Consider the following 21,338-nt stretch of genomic DNA (forward strand, 5'->3'; position numbering starts at 1 on the left):
AGAGCAGATGGACGGCTCTACAGCTTGAGATGCAGATGCAAAAAGAGGGACAGAACGATGGATAGAAGGAAAGAAGGAAGGAAGGGGTTTTGGTATGAAGGAGGGAGGAGGAAGGAGGCAGGCGAGGAATGGACCAGGGAGGGAAGGAGCGACAGGCAAGGGCTCTTCTTATTTCTCTGCATGCTCTCGCATTGCTCGGTCTATCCATAATCCATCTGCCATAAGCTTTCCCTGATACATTTCTATCGGCAGTATCAAGCAGTCGATCAGTCACTCATCGCCCTGGTGTGAGTGTAGCACAGGCCTAGGGCCCTCCTGATCACCCATGGTGACCCAGATATTGTCCGACACTCAGGCACTGTCTCTGCAAATAATGAAGCGCACAAGAAATCGGCGAGGCAGTGCTGGTTCCACCGTGTTTCTGGTTGACAGTTGGCTGCCTTTTGTCCAAGACAAACAAAATGATGATTCGCGGTCCACAGCGGCCAGGACGGGTCTCAGGGGACATGCAGATCAGTCAGAGTCTGAACCCTGACATCAGACATGTCATTTATTCCGTCTACACTGGCAGCAAAATGATAGAGGCTACACAGTGCTCAAAATCATCAAAGTAGCCTTGATCATGCGTATTCACGTTCATTTACTTACACCGGATTGACTATAGGGTTAGGGTTATTGGTTAACAAGCTACCCCGTACTCGTAGGGTTGGCGACAATCAAGCATATGTCTAGTCATCTCTTCAAGCAAAGTAGCTCATCAGACACGGCGCTTATAAAGTCGTGATTGCAGGCGACAAAATAAGCCTGCAGGGTCGAAGAGGCTGTCGTTAGGGAGCGCGCTTGACCGCGTTGGGCTTAAGAGATCTAGATCCCCGAAACTGAAAGTAATAGCCCGCCTGCCGATCTTCGCCCCAATCAACCTTGCAATCCTCCTTTTCAGGACGATAAACGCTGCGCGTCCGTAGATTTTCTACGATAAGATGTCAAACCGTTGACTGAAGCCGCTGCTTCTCTCCCCCCATCATGCTTGCCACTGGGCCCACTGGGAGCGAGAAGAAACCCGCCAAACGACGTGTTCCCGATTCGCAGCGCCGCCGGACTCTAGTCAGTTGTGACCGATGCAAACTCCGCCGCATTCGCTGCTGTCGCAACAATGAGAACGAAGCGTGCACGAGTTGTCTCAATGGAGGCGTCAAATGCGAATCGAAGATGCCGAGGAAACAACGTGTATACGGGAGTGTGGAAAGGTTCAGTGTGCGGTATCGCGCTTTAGATGCTTTGGTTCGCGGGCTCTTTCCGAATGAAGATACGGACAATATAGACGTTCTGTTTCAACTTGCCAGGAATCACAACGTCCCAATGCCGTCGCCTGATGACGAGTCGCATGCACCAGAAGCCTTTAGTCAGGATACGACAAATGCCACCCCCAAACCCTCTGTCGATAATTCGGATCTTCAGGCAGTCGAAGATGATTGTTCCGCTTCCGAAGTGGTGTACGAACGAATGATACCTGGCCCTCGTCGGATATTACACTATGTTGGACCATCTAGTAGCTCGGAATTTGCTTCGATTATTCGACACCTTGTGACCAGATTCAAAAAGATCACAACCCCTACGCCATACGACCAAATACAAATGCACGATAAGAACTACATGAAGGCAATGCCAGACGTACATCCACTAAGCGGAGTAGCTCAAACCCTTGCAAATGGACACTCTCTAGCTACAGCAATGGGAGAAGAGCAGCAAATTGACACCAAGAATGAAGGCCCAAGAAGAACGACGCCTCATCAGCAAAGTCAAATTAGCTTACCTTCAAGCAAGAGAACTTCACAGGATTTGAGCTCAAATTCTGAGACAACAAACGACCTACGAAGCCTCTTACGGGACCTGTTGCCTGACAGAAGTCTTTGCGATGTGTTGGTGCAAGCATACCTTGACCACCTACATGGTGCTTTTCAGGTGTTCTATAAACCGATCTTTCAGCTGCGGTACAATTTCCTCTGGGATAACAAGATTGCGCAAACGGGTACATCAGACATAGGCTGGACCTGTTGTCTGTTTATGGTCATTATTCTAGGTGCCGATATTCTGGGCCCGGAGCATTGTCCTGATTCGATCATTATTCAGACCAAGTATATGAAACTTGTTCGGGACAGTTTCCAGTCGCTTGTCTTTACAGCGACTTTGGAGAACGTTCAAGCATTATTATTGCTCCAGCTATATGAACAGAACTCTGGCGAGCGCAATACATCCTGGCTTATATTGGGTCTGGCAATCCGTATGGCAATAACTCTCGGCATGCATCGGGAGGGAACATACGCCAGCTTTGACAATGCAGAGGCAAATACAAGGCGAGTTGTCTGGTGGACGCTATATCAGGTGGAATTTAATATGTCGATGATTCTAGGTCGCCCGCCTAGTATCAATGCGAAGGAGGTGAACGTCTCGCTTCCGGCGGACGATATACTTGATGGGGCAGGCTATCCTCAAGGCTTTGAAGAACACTATCTGAAATTGACCAATATTGGACACCGAGTTCGAAGACTGATTACGACGGTGACGGCTAAATTTGCCGACGAGTCAGCTCTACTCGGCCACCAAGGGCACGTCAAAATGCTTTTACACGAGCTGGAGGTTTGGAAAGCTAATTTACCTCACCATTTTGCACCGGAATCGCCATCAGTGACCTTGCGACATCGGCGGGCAGTACTTTTATTGCAGGCTATCTACTATCATCATCGATCTGTGCTCACACGAACCTTTCTGGTTTGCAAGAGCAGCCGCAACATTGACCGATTGTCGCAGGAGGGAAACCAGACCTTCGGCCCGGTAATTCCTGTCACGGAATCCTTTAGCCGCGAATGCCGAGCTTCAGCCATCGCAGTGCTAGACTGTTTCCTTCAGTTATCAAAGCATGGCCTGTTAGAAGGCGTCGCATGGATAGATTTCTACTACATCTGCCACAGTGTCCTAGTCCTAGGCCTTTTCGAATTAGGGCAGATGGATGAGTCTGCGCCAGAGTTAGAACGGGAACAGAGCTCGTCTAAGATCGCGGAGATGAACGAAATTATTAGTCAGATCCGGTTGGCGCCAACATACAAGATTTTCACCAAGGTGTCTCTCGGTTTTGCCCGGACTGTAGGGTTAGGAATCGTGAAATCCGCACCGGCAGAAGAAATCGATACTCATCAGCAATACATTCAACCGGCACAGACGTCTACACTAGATTTCCCCTACACCAGCGCTCCATATGGTCAAATGCCATGGTCAACGTCCGAAATGAATACGACCATGTTTCCACCCACAACTGAGACTACGATGTCTCCTCCTGGTCTCCTTGGATGGTTCTGGCGTGAAGCTAATAGCGGATCACACATGTCCTGGGATATATTCAACCTTGGCAATATCCAGCTCTCTGGGACGGACTATATGGAGGAGCCGCCGCAGTATTCGACCATGTACACGGCGCAGCAGCAGTTTGAGCATTGGCCTAGCTGAGGATGACTAGCAGTTCGATTTTATCTGAGCATATCTGAACTGAAAAGTTCTGCCACAGCTAGTCACCAGCCACTCATCCATTCTCTCGTCTCGTCTCTTCATGAGGAGCGTTCGGCTTGTCAGTCGATCACCGGATCAGGATTAGGACCTACTAGCGACGATTGAGTCTCATACAGTTTAGCGCTGATGACCGCGGCGTATTCATGCCCGCATATTTGATACCCATGCACTAATGAACATTTATCCTACTGTTTATGTACACTGTATATACTGCCATGTCAATGATGAGTAAGTAAGTGATGACGTCGATAGTTATCGACGCAAAGCTGCCAGAATGTGGATACCGTTATGGACATTGTGATTGGCTAATGCTGGTCGATCATGGCGAGCTATCGAAAGGTAATCGAGAAATACGCCGCCATGATTGGCTGATCGCATTGTGAGGCCTGCAGGCCAAGCTCTGCCCTGCTCTGCTGCTCTGGGCATTCCTGAAGCGCTCCTTCCTCCCTTGCTTTTTTTCCTCGTCACTCTTCTCTCTTCCTATTATTCTTGCACCTCTTGAGAGAGATCACATCACATCTGTCTACCAGTTGACCTCTCATCATGAGCGCTGCAGACTACTACCAGCAGGACCAGGTGCAGCCTGCTGCTCCTCGAGGGCAGTATGGTGGCCAAGATCAATCGCACATCAATTATAATGGCAAAGAAGAGAAGAACAACGATTACCAGCAAGGCTACCCGCCCCAGCAACCTCCTCCCCAGCAGTATCCTCCAGAAAACCCACCATCATATGACGAGCTCTTCAAGATCGAGAAGCCCAAGTTCAATGATATCTGGGCTGGCTTATTGGTGAGTGCTAACTCTTCGCATAAGTGTTCAACTGCGCTAACTAGCTGGCGATAGCTCATCGCTGTCTTCCTGGGCTACGTCGCTGTCTCGGGCATCACTATCAACAAGTATGCTAGTACCAGAGGCTTCAATGGCGGCAGCATCTACGGCAGCAGCAACGACTTTGGCCTCGACACAAACACTCTGATTCTCTTCATTTTTGTGCTCTGTGTCGCGCTGGTTCTGTCATGGGCATATTTCCTTGGCGCGCGTTACTTTACGAAGCAATTCATTTGGATCACAGGTATACTCAACTGTGTCTTCGCCATCGGCACAGCGATCTATTACCTGTACAGGAAACAATGGGGTGCTGGTATTGTGTTCCTGCTGTTCGGTGTCTTCGCCGTGATCTGCTTCATCAGCTGGATCCCGCGCATTCCTTTCAGCGTGATTATGCTGCAGACCGCCATTGACGTGTCACGCAGCTATGGACATGTCTTTATTGTCAGCGCAGTCGGTGGCCTCATTGGGGTCGCGCTCTCGGCATGGTTTTCGGTCACTCTGGTCTCGATCTACGTCGCGTACGAACCAAACGGTGGCGGAACGAACCCATCATGTGGTACGGGCGGTTGTAGCAGTGCCAAGGTTATAGGTCTCGTTGTTTTCGTTACGTTCGCCATGTATTGGGTCAGTGAATGGCTAAAGAACACCATCCATACTACTGTTGCCGGCATCTACGGCTCATGGTACTTTGGCCGTGGTGCTCCTCCAAAGGGAGCCACACGAGGTGCTTTGAAACGCGCCACCACCTATTCGTTCGGTAGTATCAGTCTTGGAAGTCTGTTGATTGCCCTTGTCAACATGATGCGCCAAGCCTGTTCTATCGCCCAGCAACAGGAAGCAGCACAAGGTAGTATGATTGGTAGCATAGCGTTCTGGATTCTCGGATGCTTCATAGCTCTCCTCGACTGGCTTGTGCGATTCTTCAACCGCTACGCCTTCTGTCATATCGCTCTATACGGAAAGGCATATATACCCGCAGCCAAGGATACATGGACGATGATGAAGGACCGCGGTATTGACGCGCTTATTAACGATTGCCTGATTGGACCGGTTTTGAGCATGGGCTCTGTCTTTGTGTCGTATGTCTGTGCTTTGCTAGCGTATTTGTACCTTGAGTTCACCCGTCCGAGCTACAACTCTTCTGGCACATTTACCGCAGTCATCATGGCATACGCGTTCGTTATCGGATTGCAGATCTGTCAGATCTTCTTGACCCCGATTGGCAGCGGTGTCGATACGATCTTTGTGGCCATGGCGTGGAACCCAGAGATCTTGATGCGCGACCATCCAGATATTTATCATGAAATCGTGCGACGGTATCCCCGTGTTCAACAAATGATTCATGCTTGATTCGTTCGCTCACGACCGAATTGGTATTGTTTTGTAATTGGTTATTGTCGTGATACCCTTCTTGATCGACCCTATATCAATGAGTCGCTAATATGTTTATAATTATTGTATCCAAATATTGTCTCCATTACTTGCGCCTGGAAAGACGCCTGGAGAATGTGCGCTCAGTTGGAAGCCACATCTATACTTAATCACAATTTTATATTTTTCCCGCGGATTTCTTCGATCCATGCGCTTTCTTACGTCTACAAATACACACCGCCTAAACGAGCGATAGAATTGGCCCAGTTGAGCACTCTGCATCTCCATTTGTAGTAATATGTCTACATGCTAAGCATGTTGGGTCGTATCCACGAGGCCGTTACCGGGCCGGCCATGTCAAAATGGAGTAAATAGCTGAACATCTAGGAGAGTCGGCGCATTTCCTTGCAGGAAAGGATCTTTTGTATTATTCTTTGTTAACTTTACATTGCGTCTTTTTGAAGGGGATCTAAAGCGAAAGTTTGTATCAGATCATCTGTTCAAAAGAACTTGACGAAAGATAACTAATCGTCTCTGAAGTCCGTTCCAACTACATACAATATCAATACCATTCCAGTCAAACCGCACCAGAGAAATCCAAAAAGAATGGACTACATAGAACGCATCCTCTCCTTCATCCTCCAAAAGCGACGCGGCCACGACGAAGGTTTAATTCCGCGCACCGCCGCCTTCGCGCACTGCCCCAAACCAACCATCACCCTTGAATGCCCCAACATCGGTCCTTCAGGGTCCAAGATCCCTTCCAAATACGGCTTCTTTGAACAAGGCATGTTCCCCCGGCTGAAATGGACACTTCCCGCCAACATTCAGGAGCAAGAAGTGAAAGAATGGTTCCTTGCTGTTGAAGATCCCGATGCGCCATTGGCAATACCCGTGGCGCATGGATTGTATTACTCCATCCCCGCGTATCGACGGTCCGTCATGGACACTGATTTTGAGAAACCGCCTCACCCGGTCCCTGGAGATGGGAGTTATAGCGAGGACGAGTTTGAGCTCAATGGCGGGKTTAAGTATGGTCTTAACAGGCGGAAGGTGGTCTACATCCCGCCAAGAGGAATGCTAGGTCATGGGCCGCATCGGTGCTTTTATGAGATTGTGGCGTTGAGTGAGCCGATTGATAAGACAAAATTGAGTAGCACGGGGGCGACGAGGGAGGAGCTTGTGAAGCAGTTGGAGGGGAAGGTTATTGCTTGGGGTGAGTGGGTAGGAGTGTGGGAGAGGACTTGATTGACCTTTGAGTATATATTTGTTTCTAGATACCTTGGTCGTGCGATAGTAATTCTTTTGTACTTATAACAGATTAATCCCAAACGTCAGTAGGTATTGTAGATATGCTATGTAATGAGCTATCATGATGTATATAATGCAGTCAAGATGCACGGTAAAAAAGAAAGAGAAACGAAATTATGTACAGATGCATTTGCTGTCAACGATAAACCCTAAACCTCCTGAATGTAATTTGCCGGCACACTCTTGACTTGACCTCCCTTCTCAACTTCTGCCCACCCATCACCACTATCCTTAGTGACCAAGACGAACCGGTCACCCTCAGACATGTTATGCTCAGCATCTGAGCGTGCTTCGTAGTCGTATAGAGCTTCGACGTATTGCAGTTTCTTTGCTCCGCGTCGAGGTGCTACGGCTGGTCCTACTTTCTTCGCTGTTGTGCTACCGGCCAACGAAGCTGAAGAGTTTGAGTAGGTTGATGCAGGCCGCTCCGTCAGTGCTGGGGATGGTGCAGGCGCAAGCTCGGCGTATGCAGACGGTACTAGTCCTTCCTGCGAGCCTGCCTTGACACGCATCCAACCAGAGCCATCTACAGATTTAGTTAGACGACGCTCATCTTTGGACACAAGAAAAGGTACTCACCATCAGGCTCCAACACAAGAATTTCCTGCCCTTCACTTACCGTCACCTCTCCATCACCAGTTGCTTGATACCCATAGACCATCTTCCCCCTTTGCTCGTTCTTTTTCGATGTCGGAGCCTCGGCAGCCACAGGCGGGGTGGCGTATTGCGTAGGAGGTGGCGCTAGAATCCGGTTGCGTTTCGTGGTCGATGTAGAAGATCTAGGTGGTGCAGCACTCAATTCAGCGGGTTCTTCGCCTGACGGTTTTGAAGACGATATCGACCCAGATACGGATCGATGGGCACTGTGTGCGTATCCCGAACTCAAAGAGTTCATCGTATCCCTGCGAGTCAGGGCTGGCATATCTGCTACCGTTCCGTTGTTTCCGTTGGACGGCGCATGCTCTGATACAGCAGGGGCGGATTGGGCTTGCTCCTGACGTTCGGCCTTCAACTTCTTTTTTTCCTCCTTCGTCTGCTCACCAGGACACTCTGCTGGCACCTTCATTTGACACTTGCTGTGGCATGTATATCCACAATCAACGCAGTCGAATCCTTTTGCGGACAAGCCCCATATTCTTTCGCCGCAAAGATCACAATTTGTTGGAATTTTGAAAGTTTGGGATCTAAAGTTATGGTTCTTGGCTCCTAGTGACAGATCGCCAACCACAGCCAAGATTGTTAGAGTTTCAACCTCTGCTGTCATTTTCTTCCGCTCGGTCTCGTGCAGTTTTTCTTGCAAGTTGAAGATCGCTTTTACAACATCGACCTCATCTCGCTTGTCTTTTCCTTGCCTTACGTTATCTCGAATGCGCTTGGCGCTTTCGACTTCTCGTTGTTGCTTTTCTGCCTCTGCTTTCAGCTCTCTGACCTGACTCTTGCTTTTCATGAGCATGTTACGCAAAAACACTTTTGCAGACTCGTCCGTAATCATCTGATCGTCATCGTGCCATACAGGACTTGGCTCGAACGTCAAATTAGGCGGCTCCTGACTCTGAGATGCGTTATGCTGAAGGAACATTAGTGAGTCGAGTTTAGGGTTATTCCGCGGAATTTCGTTCTCAAGATGGGTCATTAGTTCAGTACTTTGCGTCGAGGCTCCCTTTTCTAACTGCGCTGCAAGTGACCAGAAAGAGTTCAGCTTTTGAACACGAGTTTCATTCAGGTCTCCCAGGCTCTGTCCACAACAATTTAGCGGTGACCTCATAAATAGCCACAGGATGCACTTACGTCGAGTACTTCGGGGACGTATTCATGGTAGAATTGATTTTTCAGCTTATTCGCCACGTGGATATTGATAATATATGTATTCTGCAATGTTATCAGCAACTACCAGTTCACAGAAGTCGAAGAAATATACTTTGGAATTGCTCATCTCTAAAAGCTGCTGTTGATAGGCAGTCTGTGCCTTTGTCTTATTATAATCGAACGAGGATTCGGTCTTTTTGCGGCGATTTTCCACCTCCTGACAGACCCCATCGTATTTTCCCTTGACTTTCTTCAGCTCACTAAGTTGCGATTCTCGTTCCTTTTCTAACTTGCCATGATATTCCACATGGCTTTTGCGCAGTTCCTCGTATCGAGCTGATATGTTTTTCAGCGGATCGGCTACATGGGAAATAAGGTCGAGACCGAACTTGTCGCGAACAGCTGCGTGCGATTCCACCGTAGTCAATTGTGTAGACCAAGTTGTCAACGACGCCGATTCGAGCGATCCGGGTGTCATCGTCGGTGTGTCTCCCACACTGAGGCTACTGATCTTCTTCGATTTGCGCTCCGAATATTTCTTGCACAATGCCGATAGTTTAGACGCATATTCTCGTTCAATTGCGCTTCTTTCGCGGTAAAATTGTTGTATATCATCTAGCCACGCGATTCCGTTCGAAACCTATCAATGCTTAGCAACCTCGTCCATCACCGTTGTATGAAGTATCCTTCCATTTAGAACGACGCAAGGTTTCGTACCCACGAGTTTACCGGCTTKAACGCATCCTGTTTTAAAACGCGTATGTTAGCAACCTTCAACCGGCCACGTAGCATTCTCGCATACCTTCAATTCCGCCCCGAATTGAGGGTTGACATTGACCTCGGCCATGATAGCGTTGAGATTAGGCTCTCGTTTCTTTCAGTTCATATGCGCCGTGAATAGATAGAGGCATGCTCCCCGAATCACTAAATGGATGCAGACGAGTCAAGTATATGACGCGGAAGTAGCGGGTGGCTGTGCAGCGGGGATAAATGAAGACGTCTATTGAGAAGGAATCGTAGATGCGCAATGAGTGTGTTATATGTGATGTGATTTAGAATTGAATCTCGTGAGACTATTGTCCCTGTTATCGAGAACAAGAAGAGAATAAAGTGAGTGCCTGATCGAATCCCCAGTCGGAGCAGCTGGATTGTCCACCAACCGGGCAAGTGCCCACAGTTGCTGCGTAATTACCGTATTGTTTACTAGCCTTCTTGCGGGTGCGAGGGGCATTTAGCACCAGGCACACTTGCTGACTGGCTATACTGTTTCGACGATACACTATCCCGTATTCTCGATACACACTAGCATCCAGTTACATCATACCTCTCTGGCACTCCCAAGAGACGGTGTTGCGCTGAACAATGCCCTCATTTTGTGCTCTCAATTTCAGAACTTGATATTATTCCATTATTCAATTTATTGTCTATGATTCACAAGAAAAATCCCCATATGGAATAATCCATTCTTTCCTGAAATTTAAGGCCCGATGTTTGTTTGGCCCAAAAACGGCCTAGCGCGGGAGTTAGCGGGGAAGAAGCTGCTGAGACCTTTTTTGCTCTCGCCGCGTCCATTGACAGAGATACTTACATCTTCCCAACTCCAGGGGTTTGCGCTTGTATCGTTATCAAGGCAGGCTCTCAATATCCTCGTTATTCATATTTGCAGAATTACCTCCACCAAGATCTCTCTCGCGCCCTCCAACAGTGCTGCACAGCGGCCTTCTACCCCTCTTCTCCTGTCAACTCTCGGTGTTAGATCGTCGCAAACATGGCTTCAGAAAACGCCAACGAGGGCAAGTCACTTGCAGACCGTATTACCAAGCCAGGTGCAGACTCTACCGGTATGTAGCGATTACGACTCGTCCTAGCAGCTTCGATCTAACATTCCCACGCCGCCGTTCAGACGCACCTTTGAATGCTGCGAACAAAGATGGCGCAAGCGAGGCTCTTGGAGGCAGCAACCTTCAAGAACCAGAATACGATGTGGAGGTCAAATTGAGCGACTTGCAGGCTGACCCCAACAACCCACTATTCTCTGTCAAGTCTTTCGAAAATCTCGGCCTGTACGTATGCTAATTCGACCTATCATTCACTTCGATCTGACACCGCTTTGCCTTTTAGGTCGCCAAGTATTCTCGAAGGTCTCTATGCGATGAAGTTTATGAAACCGTCAAAAATTCAGGAGCGCGCCCTACCTCTGCTTATGCAAAACCCCCCTACGAACATGATCGGACAGTCGCAGTCAGGTACCGGAAAGACAGCAGCCTTCACTCTCAATATACTCAGTCGTATCGACCTTAGCACCGAGGAAATGCAGAAATCACCACAGGCCTTGGTTCTTGCACCTAGTCGCGAGCTGGCTCGTCAGATTGGAGGCGTCATTAGTGAGATGGGTCGATTCGTCGAGGGCTTGTCCGTTGGAATGGCGGTGCCCACAGAAGGCAAGCGACCCGCGCGGTTAGAGCATTCAGTCGTTTGTGGAACGCCTGGTACGGTGATGGATCTTATCAAGAAGAGAATCATGATCGTGAATAAATTGAAGGTTCTTGTCCTCGACGAGGCTGATAACATGCTCGATCAGCAAGGATTGGGAGACCAGTGTATCCGTGTCAAGGCGTAAGATCTAACATGATTAGATTTGAGCTTCTTGCTACTTGCTAACGCTTATGAATCAGTTTCCTTCCCAAGACCATACAAGTTGTGCTCTTCTCTGCCACGTTCGATGATCAAATCCGTTTATACGCCGCAAAATTCGCTCCTAATGCCAACGAAATCTCACTCAAACAAGAAGAACTCACGGTCGAGGGAATCAGACAATTCTACCTTGATTGCGTCGACGACAATGACAAGTATAGCGTGCTCGTCAAGTTCTACGGACTTCTCACCGTTGCATCATCCATCATCTTTGTACAGGTTTGTTGCTCTTTGTTCTGTATCTCATTGAATCATGCTGATTTTTAGACACGTTCAACTGCTGCCGAGATTGAGAAACGCATGACTGCAGAGGGACATACCGTGGCATCATTGACCGGTGCTGTCGAAGGCTCTGTACGTGACAAAGTCATTGATGATTTCCGCGAAGGTCGCGCCAAGGTGCTCATCACCACCAACGTCCTTGCACGTGGTATCGACGTTTCAACCGTCTCAATGGTCATCAACTACGTATGTTATCATATCCAAACCCTACTGATCTAGCACTGACGGTGTTAGGATATCCCCGAACATCACAAACCTGGTCAACCACGTACAGCAGACCCCCAAACATATCTCCACCGTATCGGTCGTACCGGTCGTTTTGGTCGTGTCGGCGTAGCCATTTCCTTCGTCTCCAGCAAGGAAGAGTGGCAGATGTTGATGAATATTTCGAAATACTTCAATACTAATATTGAAGGCCTCCAAACTCGTGACTGGGATGAGGTAGAGAAACTGATGAAGAAAATCATTAAGAATCCTCGGGCTCGAGGAGACTTTCCTCAGTCAACAGCTGCTTGATTTAGATGTAGAGTGTTCTTGAAACAAAAGAGTTATTTTATGATATCACGAGATTAATTGTACTGGTTGTTTATGTCTTCTGATTCCCTTAGTCTATGTTAACTAAAGATGTCCAGCTTAGAACATACCTAGATACATGTCACTCAAAGCATTTCCATGACTGTTCAACCTACTGATTCCTCTGAGGAGGTAGCTACTCCTTTCTGTTCGTCCTAGCCAGAATGCGTATCTAATCAGGATTTAAATACTCTATTTGGAAATAAAACCAGGTCTTTCAAAAGTCGAATCCACTGTATTTACTAACAATTCATCTACCCAATCAATGCGACAATCCAGTCCCAAACAAACGATCACCAATATCGCCTATTCCAGGCTCAATATAACCGCTTGCATCCAAGCGTGGATCAATAGCACCAATGACGAATTCGGTTCCTTCAGGCCAGACCTTTGCGGCATGTTCCAGACCCTGCTGACTTGTCAACATTGACACGAAGGTGATGTGTTCAACAACGCCCCAGTCTCTGCGGAGAGTTTTCGCGGTTAGTATTAAGTAGCTCAGCTTGTAGGTTCAGTTGTAGTGAAGCAGTCGCGTGACTACACCGCAACTTTGATAGTTTTGGAAAAAGCAAAAACAAAGGACAAAACAAACATACCGCAGGGTCTCAATCACAGCTGTAGCTGTCCCACCCGTTGCAATCAGCGGATCTATAACATACACCCGCTTGATTTCCGTGTTGTTGTTTGGCAACTTGTTGTAGTACTCCACTGGTTGTAACGAGTACTTCTCCCGAAACATGCCAATATGATAAACAACCACATCCGTATCGGGAGCAAACTGCGACAGAAACGCATCGCTCATCCCCAACCCAGACCTGAGCACCACTATGAGCGCGATTTTACCATGGTCAGGCTTGTGGTTTTGCGTTGCTTCGACGGCGAGGATGCGGGCGATTTCCGCGGTGGTGGCCCGAACTGCGCTGCTGCCCAGTGATCGGTCACGCAGATGGTTCAGTTTGGATTCGAGGAAGGGATTGGTGGATACCCGCGCGTTGGCAGGAAGAGGAGACGACATTCTGTGTGCTGTTTGTTCTGCAAACAAGTTTGGATACCCTTGACGTGTTGTATGTCTTTCGGTTTCCGCACCGTAAAGGTATTGCTAGCTCCTGGTTAGCTTGATCTGGTCGATATTGCGCTCAATTGTGTCAATGCGACAATGGGTTGTGATTTCCAGAGACTGCTTCAAATAGCAAAGATACAGAAGCTCAGAATACAGTAAACAGTCACGATGGTGAGAGGACATACGGCGTGGATAAGCAATGCGGGGAGCTCCGAGAGTAACCAGCCAGGGTCTGAGCTTATCACGATAAGCCCCGCAGGTTCGGGATAGCTTGGAATGCGACTGAGATGAACAACGTAGCGAGTACTAGGTAGAGAACAGAGAGTACGGAGGGAATAAGATTGATACGAAAGAAATATTTAGAAGAAAAGAAAAGGGACAGCAGGATTAGATTGAAATACATTACATTCCGACCCAACAGACCGGCCAACATTGAAGGAGCGCGCCGGCAGGAACGGAGATAACAAAGCAAGATAAGACGGATCACATGGCCGATAATGCACTTGGCCAGGTGTAACAGCACTCCGTCCCTGCCTGCCCTCTGTCCTTTATCTTCTCTTTTCTTTGCTCTTGAAATCACCAGGACCATTCATCCATTCATCCATTAATCCATCCCTTCATCCCATCCAATGCCTGAATCCATCCCTATCGCGACAACCACAGATGATGTTCCTCCAGGCGAGGACACGGGCTCATCTCCCAAGTCGCCGAAATCCCAATTCAGTAAACATATTCTGGTGAGTCAGCCTCCCATTTCTCAGATGGACATGTTTAATTTTCAAACAGTTGACCACTTATCCCGGCCAAAACGGTGTCGACCCCGTACTGCTACAATGGGGAGCTCCAGACGCCAAGTCCCGTGGCCCCATCGTAGCTTCACGACACCCATCTCAATTGAAACGTCGAAATGCCATGGGCGCCCATGGAGGCAGTTATAGTATCTACAACGCCTTGGCCATTGCCGCTGGCGATCTGCCAACAGACTTCAAGCCGGATTTCAACAACACTGAACCAACGTTTGATTTCCCAGTGCAGCCGGCATGGAGTGATCCCAAGAAGATCGTCTCTCTCGATCCGTTTGGTCATGATATCGTGAAGCATTTCAAGAGTTATCTAGATGTTGGTTGGGATTTGCGGCCTTCGATGGCTATTACCCGCGCGAACATGCGATTGTCCGAGATTGAGAAGGCTGTTAGTGAGGGTCAGATCGAAGTCGACGGGTCGATCGTCGTTGGCAAGAATGGAGATGTGCGAGTGACGAAAGTGGCAGTCGAGCCGGTGTGGTATCTGCCCGGTGTCGCTGAGCGGTTCGGTGTCGACGAAGGCACGCTACGCCGGACGTTGTTCGAACATACAGGAGGCAGCTATCCGGAGTTGATTACACGGCCGGATCTGAAGGTTTTTCTTCCCCCTATTGGTGGGTTGACTGTTTACATTTTTGGTCCTCCGGAGCGAGTGTCGGATGAGAACGTGAAATTGGCTCTGCGAATTCATGACGAATGCAATGGTAGTGATGTGTTTCAATCTGATATATGCACATGTCGACCATATCTTGCGTTTGGAATTCAAGAAGCTATTAAGGAGGCTCAAAACGGAGGTAGTGGTGTTGTGATATATTTCCGGAAGGAGGGTCGAGCCCTTGGTGAGGTCGTGAAATATCTGGTATATAATGCTCGAAAGCGGGGTGGTGACACAGCAGACAAGTATTTCGAGAGAACTGAGAACATTGCCGGTGTTCGTGATGTAAGTCTCTTCTTCGTACTATATATTCATTACACTAATATTGACATGTCTAGATGCGCTTTCAAGCTCTCATGCCAGACATCCTCCACTGGCTCGGTGTAAAAAAGATTGATCGTATGCTATCCATGTCCAACATGAAACACGATGCCATCGTTGCTCAAGGCATCAAGATTCTCGAACGAATTCCTATTCCAGAAGGTAGAAATGGTTCCCCAAAGACCTAGGCATTATACTGACAACTTCTGTAGAAATGATTCCCCAAGACTCCCGAGTTGAGATTGACGCCAAAATCAACGCTGGTTATTTCACGACGGGCAAGACGTTTACAATGGAAGAGTTGGCACAGGTCAAGGGACGTGGTTGGGAGAAATGGGAGGATGTTACGGTAAGTCGACCGGATTATTGCTGTCGAAGGGATCCTACTGACCATCTACTAAGCATTGAACGAACGTCGATATCGCTGATTTAGGGTTGTCGAATCATAGGGCGATATAGTAGGACATACATATCATACAACAGTCGACATTTGTGATCTATACCTGACAAAAACATATATAACATAGCATCGATATATATGAGATTTACAGGCAATGTCATTATTTGATTGTGGTCATGGCAGCGATCTAACCTGTAGAATTGTCGATGCATTCGTTGTTGGCCTGAGGCCACCACAAACTAGCCCCAATAGAAGTACGGAATGTAAACATCGCACTTTCACTTCTTAGACAACCGTGCATATGCTATATCAACCGCCAACCCTTTCACTCTTTATATAAATCGCCATTAGCTTCGTATATCTGCATAGATAATTCCACAAGACACCCAAATACTGTCTCAATGCGACTGAATGGCTGCTTAAAATTCCGTCGCTATGGGCCAGCCCGTCGCCTTTTCCGAATTACTCTGATCTTGACCATCGTCTGGTTTGTCGCAGAATTATACTCTGTGCACCAGTCACTCACGACTGTGAACCCTCAAACTCAACCCAATGATATACATGCCGGGCGCATCTTCATTGCAAGTCTGCATTGGAACAATGAAGCCATCCTCCGCGCAGACTGGAATGATGCCGTTGTCCAATTAGTCTCCCACCTGGGAGCCGAGAATGTGTTCGTCAGCGTCTACGAAAGCGGGAGCTGGGATGACTCCAAGGGCGCATTGAGGGACCTCGATGCTAGGCTTGATGCCCTCGGTGCGCCGCGGAATATCACACTGTCCGAAGTCACGCATGAAGATGAGATTAATGCGCAGCCGGGTGAGGAAGGATGGATCGAGACGTCGAGAGGACGTAGGGAGCTTAGACGGATTCCGTATCTGGCGCGGTTGAGGAATTGGAGTTTGTCGATCTTGGAGGGTCTGGCGAGGGAGGGTGTGACGTTTGATACGATTCTTTTCTTGAATGATGTTGTGTTTACGGTAGGCTTACTTGACTTCTAGCTGGTCAATATTGAACATGATGCTGATTCATTTTACAGACGCAGGACGTTTTGACGCTACTACATACCAACGGTGGCTCATACGCAGCAGCCTGCTCACTGGACTTCTCCAAGCCACCACAGTACTACGATACATTCGCATTGCGCGATTCCCAAGGCAACGAACCCTTGATGCAAACATGGCCCTACTTCCGCTCCTCCGAGTCCCTGAATGCGCTTCTCTCAATGGCACCGGTCCCAGTCACCAGCTGCTGGAACGGCATGGGTAAGTCCCTCTAGACCTTCCCCTCAAAAAAGAATCCTGTTGACTTTTACCCAGTGGCTATGCCAACAACTCCTTTCCTATCTCAAAGCAACCCTTTACGATTCCGCGGAATCCCCGATTCCCTCGCCCTCCACCACCTCGAAGGCTCAGAATGTTGTCTCATACACGCCGACAACCCTCTTTCCGCGACACACGGCGTATTTCTCAACCCCAGGGTCCGGGTTGGCTATAACCGCGCCGCGTATGAAGCTGTTCATCCGTCGGGGACACAGAATTGGGTCTCCTCCTCCTCCTTTTCTTCTCTAAGTAATATAGTGTTCCCGCTCTGGGAGAATCGTTTGCGTCGCTGGTTTTCGACGCCGGTATTTTGGAGGACGGGTATTCAGGGGAGGCTTGAGAGGTGGGAAGAGGAGGGTAAGGGTAGGTATGAGGCGGGGGACTTTTGTTTGGTTGATGAGATGCAGGTTCTTATTAGTAATGGATGGGCGCATGTATAGTATTCATTACATTAGTTGGAATTATAATCATACTATAGAGTCGTGGAATCATACGTGATTAGCAACGATACAGACTCGAAGAAGTCAAGAATTGAATCATATGTAACTATCAAAATAAGTAATAATAATTGCGGTTATCATTGAAGTAAACGTTTCGAGAACAACGCCCCGTCCACACAAAGTAGACCGGACCACCTCCCTTACCATATCATTAGTATTGAAAGCAACAAACAGAAATTGGAGTATCATCATGCAGGACCGTAAAAGCACGAACGAGAATAAATCATTGCATACAAGAACTAAGCAGTTGAAGTTACTTCAGGGCCTCGAGGCCACTGCTCTCACCAGCGGCCCAACGCCTTTGCCATGCATAAAATTTAAAGCAGAATCAATAAACACGAAATCAGAGAAAAAGAGTCGTCAAGATAGATCGAAATGGTTAGACTTCCATAGAGTCGACCATTTCCTCACTCATTGCGCGTACAGCACCCTTGCGACGAGTCGTGGAACTGATGGGATCATCATCAGAAGCCAAGTCACCAAGCCAGTATCGCTGACGTTTCATCGCGGTGACGTCTGGCGTAAAGTATGACTCCTCGGGAGCCCGCTTGCCGACAGGTGTCGCAACACCATCTTCTTCCCACATAGCCATAATCTCGTCATCATCGTGACTCATAATCGGGATACCGCGTAGGTAAATGTAGCAGACACGTTTGCGCTGTTTGTTGAAGAAGAAATAGTTATGACTCCAAATTGCTCCGTCGTCGTCGTCATTTATGTCGTCTTCGGGCGAGTAGGAAAATATCGCGCAGTCATTAAGCGACATCTCCTCGTCGATGGTCTTCCACATTCGTGGTCCCCAGGCTGTACCCGCACTGGAACTGTAAGAGCCCGAAAATGAGTCACTTGGAGGCGATGGCGTCCCATCGTCGCGCATATGGGGTCGCAAATTGTGCAGCGTCATATCCAGAGTATTCATGACTTTCTTCAAACTCCGTTCACGGCGGAAATCAGTAGGTCGTAGAACATGGCTGTAATCGTAGTCGGAGTGGCTCGCATTTAGCGTTGCGATCAAATAGGCAAAAGTCCTGCGACTTGAATGTTCGGTGAGAGGACCAAAGGGACTTGATCGCGACAAGTTCAGGGAGAGCGCAACATTATTCGGAGCGGACGCCTTCGGAGGTGATAGGGATGCGGATAGTTTGAGGAGCGACTCGTACTGCGATTCCAAAGATTGTTCGATCTTGTTATACAGTTTGCGATCGTCCGACGCTGCCTTCGTGATGTACAGATCGCATCCACCGACGACGTGTAGATCAGGGGTATCGAAGTTCAAGGCGTTCGACACCTCTTCAATTTGAGGCAAAGGTAGATACTAATTAACAGGGATAAGCAAAAGTCTCCAACACGTTGTTTCCCTTTCATCGGGCGCATACCTTCATCTTGATGACCAGGGGCTAGCTTTCGCCGGCTTTGGTGAGTTGGAAGTGAACTTGATTTTGGCGTTCGGATACCTGAGAGTTACTTCAGATAGCTTGGTTTTCCAGTTACAGAGGCTTCTGTAGAGATGTCCGAGCTGTGCGAGTCGCGCGATGATGTGATGGCAACAGGAGTGGCCTTGTCTGCTATGCTAATAACAGGCTAGGACGATTGACAGGAGCTAGACGACGATCGTCTAGCAGGACGCCATAGCGATTCTAGATGATGAGAAATCTTGATATGTAATCTAGGAAGAATCTGGCAAGAGTAACAAAGACAGGGGATAAAGAAGAGAGAAACAGCAGGTGATGGATGAGGCGATGCGGAGGTCGCGATCGTCGGCCAACGAATCCAGTCACGTGACAAAGCGTATCTCGGGCCAGTGAGATCACGCGCTTACTTCACATGGACGAACGCAGACTCACTGACAGGAAAGCCACACATTTGTACAACCACAGCAGCTGGCTGCGGTTGACGACTCCATTGGCAGGGATCTTAGAGTCCCATGCGCTTGAGATTGTTATCGACATCTTCAACCTGGAGAGAATCAAGAAAAAGAAGAAGTTTGAATTAGTATACCGTAAGCAATGCGTGTAGAAACCAGATAACGCCATAAACGCTCGCGACAATACTCCTGACCCGAATAAAAAAGCGTATAGACAGAGAAGTGCGCTCAGTGTAGTTACATGATTTTCGTCACAGTATCCTCCTCGACCTAGGGGAAGGCGGCGTTAGCGTGATTGCGCCGGTGCTGATGGGAGCTGATGGGGAAGTTGTGCCTCGGAATATAGACATAGAAATTGAGAAGGAAACAATAATAGCAAGACTGAACAAAAACGAAATACTAGCCACGAACCTCGATGTCTTCAAGACTGTCTTGCTGGCTAATACACCTCAAAACATTCTTCTTGCTGCTCTCCTGCATTTCCCCGGCCAGGAGTAGCTCATCCAAGATGAAGTACGCCTTTTGAAAATTGAATATAATGTCTAGTTCGCAGACGTTGCCGTAATACTTGTCCATTTGCTCGACGTAGCGGTGCACGATTTCAAGGCTGATCAATTCGTTGTCGGTAGCGGAGCAACCGGCGATGAAGAAGAGGGACGCATAACGACGATAGACTACCTTCTGGTCTGTACGAAGTAGTTGCAGTTAGCATTGCAGCTAGCTAGATGCTTGAAGAAAGTATGCCGACCTTTATATTCGAGGAAATTGCACATGCGAGTGCGTCTCGACAGCACCAGTTGGGAAACATCTTTGACAATCTTGGCCTTGTCTTTAGGTGATAGGGTAGTGAACCATTTTGCTAAACGCTGATGAGAGAGAAAATTGTTAATAAAAGTTTCGAGTCGAGAAGTTTGATTGAACCTCGACACCAGAACGTGGTGGGCCACGAACTGGGTACCAAAAACATACCACTTTGCCTTGGCGCGACAGGAGAATCAGATAGCTGGTTCATTGTCAGAGCTCGAGAAGATTGAATAGAGGAAGATGCGTCTTCCACTCACTGGACAGGCATTGTACTCTTGCAAAGACCGAGAAGAAAAAAACTTGTTGAGCTCTGAGGGGCTTCGTTGTGGGCAAGGTGGCAGTGGGCAAAAAAAGGCGGCGGCATACGGAGTGCTCCCAGCTCAAAACGGTTTAATGCGTACGGGACTCCACAGAGGGAGCTCCCGAGCCGACCACAAATTATGTTCCCTTACACCTCAAGAATAATCTTTGGGAAAAAAAAATAATTCGTATGTATGCATTTATCGTGTGATTTGATGAAGGAATTGTTTTGATGGATATCGACTTGCTTGCTATCATCATCCTGTGAGAAACAGCGGGCTGAGATGTAGCTTTCCAGCCCATGCTAGTGAGCTATTTATTCTCCTGGATTCTTTACTCGAGCTTCATTCGAGTGACTCATCCGCCCTTGCCCCTGTGCAAGAGACACTTGACAAAAGACTTTGGTCATAGCAGCTGGAGTGATTTCAAGTCAGCCTTTGGCAAGCCCTCTCGCCATCTTCTTTGTTAAAAGGCCAATTGACAACTTCGTTAGAGGTACGTAGCAACTAAAGCTATCGTCCATTTGGATGATTCTAGTACATCACGGTTTCGTAGCATTTGATCCAGATAGATAAAGCTTATCGGCCCTGCACCGGCGATCAAGATTACAGTGGGTATGCCTGGTCTGGCAACGGAGCTTCCTGCATCGTGCTGCAACAAGATGAGCTTATTACTTGGCTGCGCAATATTTGCTACCATTTTGATCGAAGATCTTGCAGCTTGGATGTGCTCATTCTGCAAGATTAGACATGGTGCACACATGCTTACGGAATTTGCGTAAGAGCCAGCGGATGGATAGTACAGGGAGGTCGAGCCTGCTACAGTACACGTTATACTGGCCGATGGACTACTTCCTACAGTCATTCGCGCGATGGCAGAG

The 21,338-nt window shown here is 48.2% G+C and overlaps 8 protein-coding genes across 8 annotated transcripts; 5 read left to right on the top strand and 3 right to left on the bottom strand.

The window, feature by feature from the left end:
- Positions 1-1,023: 1,023 nt before the first annotated feature.
- BHQ10_000608 (uncharacterized protein) lies at positions 1,024-3,501 on the top strand (the record flags this gene model as incomplete). The annotated part of the gene is made up of 1 exon (XM_040878626.1): positions 1,024-3,501. The coding sequence occupies one exon, from the start codon at positions 1,024-1,026 to the stop codon at positions 3,499-3,501; it is 2,478 nt and encodes an 825-aa protein (XP_040729113.1).
- A 603-nt stretch (positions 3,502-4,104) lies between these two features.
- Positions 4,105-5,742, top strand: BHQ10_000609 (uncharacterized protein; the record flags this gene model as incomplete). The annotated part of the gene is made up of 2 exons (XM_040878637.1): positions 4,105-4,350; positions 4,405-5,742. The coding sequence occupies 2 exons, from the start codon at positions 4,105-4,107 to the stop codon at positions 5,740-5,742; spliced, it is 1,584 nt and encodes a 527-aa protein (XP_040729114.1).
- A 627-nt stretch (positions 5,743-6,369) lies between these two features.
- BHQ10_000610 (uncharacterized protein) lies at positions 6,370-7,011 on the top strand (the record flags this gene model as incomplete). The annotated part of the gene is made up of 1 exon (XM_040878649.1): positions 6,370-7,011. One exon carries the CDS (start codon positions 6,370-6,372, stop codon positions 7,009-7,011), a length of 642 nt encoding a protein of 213 aa, XP_040729115.1.
- Positions 7,012-7,223: 212 nt separating this feature from the next.
- On the bottom strand, positions 7,224-9,727 carry BHQ10_000611 (uncharacterized protein; the record flags this gene model as incomplete). Its single annotated transcript, XM_040878660.1, has 6 exons — positions 7,224-7,600; positions 7,654-8,809; positions 8,863-8,943; positions 8,993-9,520; positions 9,598-9,624; positions 9,683-9,727. The coding sequence occupies 6 exons, from the start codon at positions 9,725-9,727 to the stop codon at positions 7,224-7,226; spliced, it is 2,214 nt and encodes a 737-aa protein (XP_040729116.1).
- Positions 9,728-10,648: 921 nt separating this feature from the next.
- BHQ10_000612 (uncharacterized protein) lies at positions 10,649-12,372 on the top strand (the record flags this gene model as incomplete). Its single annotated transcript, XM_040878671.1, has 6 exons — positions 10,649-10,721; positions 10,784-10,943; positions 11,002-11,496; positions 11,556-11,793; positions 11,842-12,042; positions 12,091-12,372. 6 exons carry the CDS (start codon positions 10,649-10,651, stop codon positions 12,370-12,372), a joined length of 1,449 nt encoding a protein of 482 aa, XP_040729117.1.
- Positions 12,373-12,691: 319 nt separating this feature from the next.
- On the bottom strand, positions 12,692-13,444 carry BHQ10_000613 (uncharacterized protein; the record flags this gene model as incomplete). Its single annotated transcript, XM_040878682.1, has 2 exons — positions 12,692-12,893; positions 13,026-13,444. The coding sequence occupies 2 exons, from the start codon at positions 13,442-13,444 to the stop codon at positions 12,692-12,694; spliced, it is 621 nt and encodes a 206-aa protein (XP_040729118.1).
- Positions 13,445-14,118: 674 nt separating this feature from the next.
- BHQ10_000614 (uncharacterized protein) lies at positions 14,119-17,330 on the top strand (the record flags this gene model as incomplete). The annotated part of the gene is made up of 8 exons (XM_040878693.1): positions 14,119-14,226; positions 14,276-15,232; positions 15,286-15,430; positions 15,481-15,617; positions 16,187-16,648; positions 16,708-16,933; positions 16,988-17,192; positions 17,249-17,330. The coding sequence occupies 8 exons, from the start codon at positions 14,119-14,121 to the stop codon at positions 17,328-17,330; spliced, it is 2,322 nt and encodes a 773-aa protein (XP_040729119.1).
- A 539-nt stretch (positions 17,331-17,869) lies between these two features.
- BHQ10_000615 (uncharacterized protein) lies at positions 17,870-20,426 on the bottom strand (the record flags this gene model as incomplete). The annotated part of the gene is made up of 5 exons (XM_040878704.1): positions 17,870-18,805; positions 19,766-20,040; positions 20,103-20,220; positions 20,324-20,357; positions 20,416-20,426. The coding sequence occupies 5 exons, from the start codon at positions 20,424-20,426 to the stop codon at positions 17,870-17,872; spliced, it is 1,374 nt and encodes a 457-aa protein (XP_040729120.1).
- Positions 20,427-21,338: the final 912 nt, after the last annotated feature.

This window comes from Talaromyces amestolkiae, assembly GCF_001896365.1.
Source record: "Talaromyces amestolkiae strain CIB chromosome Unknown scaffold1.1, whole genome shotgun sequence".
In the NCBI taxonomy this organism is placed as follows: Eukaryota; Fungi; Ascomycota; class Eurotiomycetes; order Eurotiales; family Trichocomaceae; genus Talaromyces; species Talaromyces amestolkiae.